This window comes from Mustela nivalis (genome assembly GCF_964662115.1).
Source record: "Mustela nivalis genome assembly, chromosome: 1".
NCBI classification, from domain to species: domain Eukaryota; kingdom Metazoa; phylum Chordata; class Mammalia; order Carnivora; family Mustelidae; genus Mustela; species Mustela nivalis.
In genome coordinates, this window is record NC_139020.1 from 47,696,585 (window position 1) to 47,705,243 (window position 8,659).

The window sequence follows — 8,659 nt, forward strand, 5'->3', positions numbered from 1 at the left end:
ATATTTCATGTAAATAGAATCATACAATATGTGACCTTTTGTGTCTGCCTTCTTTCCCTTAACATAATGTTTACAAGATTCATCCATGTTATATCACATGTTAGTACATCATGACTTTATGGTTCAATATTCCATGATATTGATATACCACATTTTGTTTATTCATCATCAATTGACAGACATTTGGGTTGTTTTCAACTGCTGTGAATAATGCTGCTATGAACATTTGTTTATAAATTTTTGTTTGAAAATTTATTTTCAGTTCTTTTGAGTATATGCTTGGGAATGGTATTGCCAGGTGATATGGTAATTAATGCTGCATTTAACTTTTTGTTGTTTTCCACAGTGACTGCACCATTTTATATTCCTACCAGCAATTTGCAAGGATTCCAATTTCTCCATATTCTTACTAAAACTTGTTATTTATTATTTTTACCATCCTAGGGAGTATGAAGTGGTATCTCCTTATGGCTTTGACTTGCATATCTATAATAAGTGACAATGTTCATCATCTTTTCATGAGTTTATTTATCACTTGCATACCTTCTTTGGAGAAATGTCTCTTCATCTCCTTTGTTCATTTAAAAATATTTGTTTTTTGTCTTTTAGCTGTTGAGTTGTAGGAGGTCTTTATACATTGTAGATATTAATTCCTTATCAGATATATGACACAGCAGTATTTTATCCCATGCTTTGGGCTCTCTTTTCATTTTCTTGATAGTGTCTTTTGATGTATAAAAGTTATTTAATTTTGTGAAGTCCAATTTATCTACTTTTTGTTTGGTTGATTGTATTTTTTGGTGTAGGGTCTAAGAAGAAATCTCCCAATCCCAGGGCATGAAGCTTTTCTCCTGAGAGTATTATGGTTTTATTTATTTATTTATTTTAGAGATTTTATTTGTTTATTTGACAGACAGATCACAAGTAGGCAGAGAGGCAGGCAGAGAGACAGAGGGAGAAGCAGTCTCCTGCTGAGCAGAAAGCCCCATGTGGGACTCATCCCAGGATGCTGGGGATCATGATGGAGCCCAAGGCAGAGGCTTTAACCCACTGAGCCACCCAGGCACCCCTAGTTTTATATTTGGTCTTTGATCTGTCTTGAATTAATTTTTATATGGAGTGTGAGACAAGGGTCCAAATCCATTCTTTTGCATGTGGATATCCAGTTGTCCCAGCACCGTTGTAGAGACTACTGATTTACCCACTGAATGGCCTTGGAACTCTGTCAAAATGGATTTTCTACACACATATGATTTATTTCTGGAGTCTCAATTCTATCTCATCAATCTGTATTTCATGATGTCTATACTACAGTATTTTGATTACTGCGGTTTTTATAATAAGTTTTGAAATCCGTAAGCATGGGTCTTACAACTTTCTTTTTATTTTTTGAGGTTGTTTTGGCTATTCTGGGTTCATGGTAATTACATATGATTTTTAGGATCAGCTTTCCATTTCTGTAAAAAAAGACCCATCGGGATTTTTTAAAAATTTGAATTCAATTAGCCAGTGTATAGTACATCATTAGTGTTTGATGTAGTGTTTAGTGATTCATCAGTTGCATATAACACCCAGTGCTCATCACATCACGTGCCCTCTGAGGATCGCGCAAGGGGAGGTGAGTGGGGGGATGGGCATTAAGGAGACCATGGGGATTTTGATGGAGATTGCCCTGAATTTGTAGATTGCTTTGGGTGTTATTGCCGTCTTAACAATATTAAATCACCCAGTCCATGAACATGAGATGTATTTCCATTTATTTATTTAGGTCTTGAAATTTTCAACAATGTTTTGTAATTTTCAGTGTACAAGTCTTAAACCTCCTTGATTACATTTATTCCTAAGTATTTTATTTTTTTCAGTGCTATTGTAGGTAACATTGTTTTCTTAATTTAATTTTTGTGTTGTTCATTAGACATATATAGAAATATATCTGAATTTGTGTGTTGATTTTGTGTCCTGCAAGTATGCCGAATTCATTTATTAGCTCCAATAGATTTTTTTGTGTGTGTGGATTCTTTAGGGTTTTCTATTTATAAGATCATATCATCTGTGAATTTAGATAGTTTCACTTCTTCCTTTATAATCTGGATACCTTTTATTTTACTTGACTAATTTTTGGCTAGAAATTTTTAGGACAATGTTGAATAAAAGTGGTGAATCCAACACCCTCCTTTTGTTGCTGATCTTAGGGGAAAAGCTTTCAATCTTTGATCACTGAATATAATGTTAGTTGTGAGCATTTATTTATTTACAAACGTCTTTGTACTCCACTTTTGAAATAACTGAGTGAAACTGCACAGCTTAGAAATCTGGCACATTCTCTGAAAGTCCACTAACCCACAGAGATGATTACTATTTATATTTTGAAAATTGCTCTTCAAATGTCCTTAACACTTTTTTTCCCCCCAAAATTGTGACCTGGTAGATGCTATCTGTATTACTAAAGCAGGCAGTAAGACCTAATGTCTTATCTGTAACATCTCAGATAATTGGAGTTACCTTAGTTAAGATTAATCTTAGAACCAAACATTTTGAAATATACTCTCTTTGGGAATGCAGCTGATTATTTTAATATGTGTTTTTTGTTTTAAATTACAGATTGGTTTTGTCCTTTATCCCCCCAGTGGAGCTCCTGCATGGGATGCAATGGATCATGACAACATCATGTTTCTCACCATATGCTTTTGTTGGCATTATGCATTAAACATTGTTGTTGTTGGAATGGTTTATGCCTTTGTCACTTGGTAAGTTAGTGATTTTTTTGTTCATGTAAGTTCTATTTCTTGGTATATGATCATCAAGACTCAAAAGCATTGAACTTTAGATTTGAAGGGGGACTCCATTCCTTAGTATTCCACAAGAGAGGGTAATGCAGCAGAAAATTATCTGCAAACCCAGAAAATCCCCCTTGAAAGAATAAATGCTGGTTTAAAGTTAGACTCATTCAACTGTGTCTCAGCTGTGTCTTTGACCTGTGGGTCACCTTTCAACACACTTTTCTGTGCCTTTGTCTCTTTGTATATGCTGTCTCCTTTTCCAGATAGTCCTCTCCATATCTGCAGGGAGCCCTCCACTTGCTTACATGTACATTAATCATAACAATTCACAAGCTTGGTGTCATTTTTTGACCAACATTTATGTCTCCCATTAAATTTGAGTATATGATTAATTTGACATTTGCTCTAATATTTCTAAAAGTAAGAGTCAATGGAAAAACCAAACTTTTCAAAAGAAAATTTATTATCATAAAAAAGGAAAAATCATATTTTTAGACCCCAATACAATGTCTCACAGTGGATGAAGAGCAATAGAACAGATTGATAAAAATATGTATTCCTAGGTCTGCCACCTATCAGCTATATGACTTTGGACAAATTATGCAACCACATTAAGTCTCAGTTTTATTGTTTACAAAATGGGAATAATAATAGTACCTAAATGAGATAGGTGTTTACACTGCTTAGGACATAGCAAGGGCACAGTGGAGGTTCTTCTTCTCCTTGATTTTGTCCTTTTTGTTACTTTTCTTGTGTTCCTCCCCTCCTCCTCTTTCTGTATCACAAAAGACATAATGTATAGACCCTAAGGAAGAGAGAGAGACAATTTATTTTTATTTTTTTTATTATTATTTTTTATTAGGTTAGTCACCAGAGATAGACAATTTAAATACAGTGCAGTAGGTGGAAATAGGAGAAGAAAGTACTGTTGGAGCCCAGAGGAGGTTCCTCGCAGTTGAAAATTATGCCTTAGCTTGAAGGATGAAAAGAAACAGAAGGAGCTGAACATGATTCCTGTCTTTGAGGTAGCTAATACCAAGCCACATTGGGTCTGGCTAGTTCCAGCTACTAGGCATGCAGGATCCACACTTAATTCTTCAGACTTCAGCACTGACCTAAATGTTCTATATCTGCAGTCTTCATTTTGGTGACCGTGAGCTACTTGACTATGGTTTCTGAGCACTTGACATGTGCCTAATGTCACATTAATATTAATTAACTTAAATATCTGTAAATGCATAATGTTTAGCATATTGGGCAGTAGATGTCTAGTAAGTTCTTTGGATTCCTAAAATGTGGTAACTGCTTCTAGGCTCAGTGGGGTCTCAGCCTCTTCAAAAACTAGCTTTCTACTCTTCTCTCCCAGGTCACCTCTCTTGCCTTGAGCTTCTTTGAGCTTCACTGCTGAAGCAGCTTTGGCGCTGGGTCTCTAAGTAAGAGAACCATTTCTTGTTAGCTCCAGATGTCTCTGCTAGGCTTTGGGTCAGCTTACTTTGATCTGTAGATACCTCCTTCTAGCGGTCTAAGTGCTTTGGGTACTAGCAGATTCTAGCTTCTCATTGACTGATTTCTATTAGTCCTATTTCATTCCTCCAAAGCATGCACATGGTTGGTAAGACTGGCTCTGCCACTGAGTGAAACTTGGCTTCTTCCTCTGTTGTTCTAGGCTGACATCTGGGCCTCATCTCATTAGGGGCTGGGAAGCCTCCAAGAATAATGGCAGCATTCAAGGAGCCTCTCTAGCTCATGTCAGCTCCCTTCCAGAGTCAAAAGAAGACTACTGTCTCTTCCTGTTTCAAAAAGCTTCAGACCTCTCTTATCCACTTACAGTTTTCTAGAAACCATAAAGTCCATGTTGACTTCCTCAGCCTTTACCTTTTGACCCCTTAATCCCCTCTACCCGGCATATCCAAATTAAATGCTTATCTCTTCTATGAAAACTTTGTGACTGTTCTAGACTCATCTCCCTTCATGAGTTTTCTAGCACTTTAGTCACTACTACCCTTTTTTACAATTGCAATCTATCTTTACTGTTAGCTCATGTCAGCCTTACCTGCTAGCTAGATTGTAGCACCTTGAGGAAAATACCCTTTTCATGTTTTGCACAGATCTTGGCATTCTATCAAATGGCATTCCATTTACTCAGTCGGTACTCAATAAACATTTATTTACTGTTTTAATAGATCTGCTTCAGAGTTACATGAATATGGGCTTTGTTGGTTTGGAAATCATGTTTCAGATGCTTTTCAGTGTTGCTCTCATAATGCTCTTGGAAATATAAAAACAAGAGCTCATGTTGTGAGGTATGTTGATATAAACTTAAGCAATAACCTAAACAATATAATGAAGATTCAGTACTGACTTTCAGTGAGGTCACATGGAAGGCTAATTCAGTTGTATAATCATAAGGAGTTTTGACAATCTATTTTTCAGGATTTGACCGGAGTAGTTTCTAAGTCAGTCACAGGTGATGAATTTTTAGGACATTATATGAGAATTTGTTTGACAAAGTGCAAAGATCACGATGGAAACAAAACTGGGTTATGGAACCACAACCCCCCAAATCTCAGAAAAATGAAGTTGTACTTCCCAGCTTTCCAGAATAAAGGTTCAAAGATTGCCTCATTCAGCCCCATACCTGCAGTTATGAAATAACAATTCATAAGAGAGACTTACCTGTTTGGAAATTTTGTTAGATATTCTACTATATTTCATATTTAAGCACCACTATTCATAGAAATATTTCAAAAGCCCCTCTCTATGGGTAGAGAAGTATGCTCACGTTCAGGTTGGTTTCCTAAGCAATAATCCCAGGTGACTCATTTTGAAGAACAAAATAGAGATGTCCAAATCCCAGGAATGTGACAGTTTGCCTTCTGGAAGTTTGAGTTCTAGATGGACTCTGGAAGTACACCCCGAGTCTCAGTTCTGCTCTTTCTCTTATTAATTGAAGAAAGCCTATGGGAGCACAACCTCAGACTCACTCATGCTAACCTTAGTATCCTGGACTAATATCATTCCAGGAACTAGCAATTATTTGCACTTCCTCTTTATCATTCCAGCCTTTAATCTGTCTCCAACACCCATTTATGCATGTGCCAATACCCAGGTCTACAGGGTGCAGACAAAGCCTGAACATGTCTCAGCTTGGGAGCTTATAGTAACAGCAGACGCAACCCAGGAAGGAGATGTGGGAAACAGAAAGAGTCACCCATGAAGGAGGAGTGGGAAACAGGAAAGGCCTGTGTTAACAATTAATTTGTTATAAGTAGCCATATGTTTGTTTCAATTTCCACATGAGCGGTCAGGAATGTATCTAATTACTGAATTAACAGTTAATCCATTTCATTGAGCATGTATCGAGGTTGTGCAATGAGATATGACACAAACACTGTTACCGCCTTTAAATTGTTTAAGCCTATTAGTCTTTCATGAAAGCAGTGCCTTGAAGAGCTGAGAACATTGTAAGCAATATCAGTAGTCAATTAATAATCAAGGCAAATTATTTCAATTGGTTTCCTTGATCTTGATGAGTCAATAATTGTTACTGGTACTACTCAGTTGTTGTATATTGGAGGAGCTAATGCTGAGTTAAAAGTGACTGAAGAATTAACCTCTATGAACAAGTGAGTGATGTGGACTCCTGGCAGATTGCTCCAAAGGCCATTGTTTTGTCAGATGTGTGTTGAGCCACTATTATGCACCAGTTGGTCTAGGCTCTGGCTAGCGGTAGGGCACTAAATAAGATAGTCTTTGCTCTTACGAAGCTTATATTCCTGTAGGATCCAGAGCACAATAAAGTCACTGCATTTTTATGGGGGAAGGCCAGACCTTCACTGGAAAAAAGGAGGCAGAAGATAAGGGATGCAGATAGGCTGGTGAGGTTTTTCACAAAATGAGAATGATTGTGATGACTTGGTGTATCAAATTTGTTTGTGCATTCCTGTGTACTTCTGGAATTTAACTGTGTTCTATCAACATGGTCGTAATACTGTGTCTTTATGAGTAATTATGCACAGGAAAGCTTTGCTTAGATTTTATTACATCAGAGAAGTGGAGAGTCTGCTGAGTTTCTGGGAATAAAAACCTTCGTATCTTCCAGGGTCAAAAATGATACTCTGATTTCCCCCAGACTTACAGATCTCTTAATCTATGAAAATAGTCACATTGGGGGAGGCACTTCTTCCAACTTCCTAGTTCACCATGGATCTCACATGGTGAGATCATCGACCACATGCAGTTGAGCAGTCCGTGGACTGCACAAAATCACTCCTCTGAAGGCACACGTTGGGAAGGACTGGACTTGGGGCTTGACACGGGGAAGGAGATGCCTCTATACACTTTCCAAGAGAGGGCTCCTTTTTGCAATACATACCTAGGTGGGGACTTGATGGAAAAGCTCTCGGCTGAACTTGGCTTCATCTTGGCTTGCTGCCGCCCAGAGATTCTCTTGTTTGTTTTAGAAATGATCAAAGCTATGAATGATTAGGCATTTTCTGAAACCTGAACAATCATGTTGTACATTTAAAAACTGATTGTACTTGGGCGCCTGGGTGGCTCAGTGGGTTAAGCTGCTGCCTTTGGCTCAGGTCATGATCTCAGGGTCCTGGGATCGAGTCCCGCATCGGGCTCTTTGCTCAGCAAGGAGCCTGCTTCCCTCTCTCTCTCTCTCTCTGCCTGCCTCTCTGCCTATTTGTGATCTCTGTCTGTCAAATAAATAAAAAATCTTTGAAAAAAATAAAATAAAAACTGATTGTACCTATTTACTTATATTTCAGGTAGCTCCAAAGCCAAATAAAAGTGATTTTCTTTTTTGGATTGCCTCTCCCATTTGCACAGATAATTTGGAGTTTGTTGTATTATAGATAGACGTTGTTCTGGGTTTTTCTTAAACAGTATAACATGAGATACCTTTCATTCTCCTCAGGTTGGTTAAATCTCGACTTCAGAGGTTCTGCCCCTCAGAAGTTGGACTCCTGAAAAATGCTGAACGAGAACAAGAATCAGAAGAAGAGATGTGATTTTGATGGGCATTTTAGTTTTTCTGGATGAACTTCTCTTTTCTGGATTAATTTTGTTCATCGTTTTGTTTTTTGACCTTTTGCTTGGAGAACAGATAGCTGAAGGTGATTCTTGGTATATTGTTTGTATTCCCAATTTGGTTAAAGTATTTGAATTCAAATATTTTATTTTTAGGTTTGTAAGTACTTTGGGTGATAAAAATGCATTTTGCACATCAGTCATGGTATTTGGGGCCTGGAGCGGCTATTCTCAGATCATCTAAAGTTAAAATCCACGCTAAGAAAAATGTTTTATTTGCATTATAGATATGCTCAAGGTTCCTGGGCTTACTTCCATTTGTACATTTGTAACTCACTAAACATGAAATTATACCTGTTTATCTTGTTGCTACAATGAGAAATAAATGAATGCAGGAAACTTGGTAGAGACATCTCAAGTCGTTTTCTTTTCTTTTTTTTTTTTACATTATCATTTCTTTCTTTTTTATTTAAATTCAATTAGCCAATATATAGTACATCATTAGTTACAGATGTAGAGTTCAATAATTCATCAGTTGCATATAACACCCAGTGTTCATCACATCATGTGTCCTTCTTAATGTCCATCACCCAGTTACCCCATCCCCCCAACTAACTTCCCTCCAGAAACCCTCAGTTTGCTTCCTATAGTTAAGAATCTCTCATAGTTTGTCTTCCTCTCTGGTTACTTCCCATTCAGTTTTCCTGCTCCCCTTTCCTATGATCTTCTGCACTGTTTTAAGCAGCAATGTCCACACCAGCCAAACTGTGGAAGGATCTGAGGTGTCCATTGACAGATGAGTGGATAAAGAAAATGTGGTATATATCTACAATGGAATA

At 37.4% G+C, this 8,659-nt stretch overlaps 1 protein-coding gene across 2 annotated transcripts in view; it reads left to right on the forward strand.

Annotated features, from left to right (window-relative positions):
- Window positions 1–8,226, forward strand: part of TMEM45A (transmembrane protein 45A) — a 66,833-nt gene extending 58,607 nt beyond the window's left edge. For both annotated transcript variants that reach the window (XM_082696085.1, XM_082696086.1), the window contains 2 exons: window positions 2,602–2,747; window positions 7,708–8,226. In XM_082696085.1, coding sequence (XP_082552211.1) covers window positions 2,602–2,747; window positions 7,708–7,801 — 240 coding nt within the window. In that variant the 3' untranslated portion in view covers window positions 7,802–8,226. The remainder of the gene's footprint in view (window positions 1–2,601; window positions 2,748–7,707) is intronic.
- The last annotated feature ends 433 nt before the right edge of the window (window positions 8,227–8,659 follow it).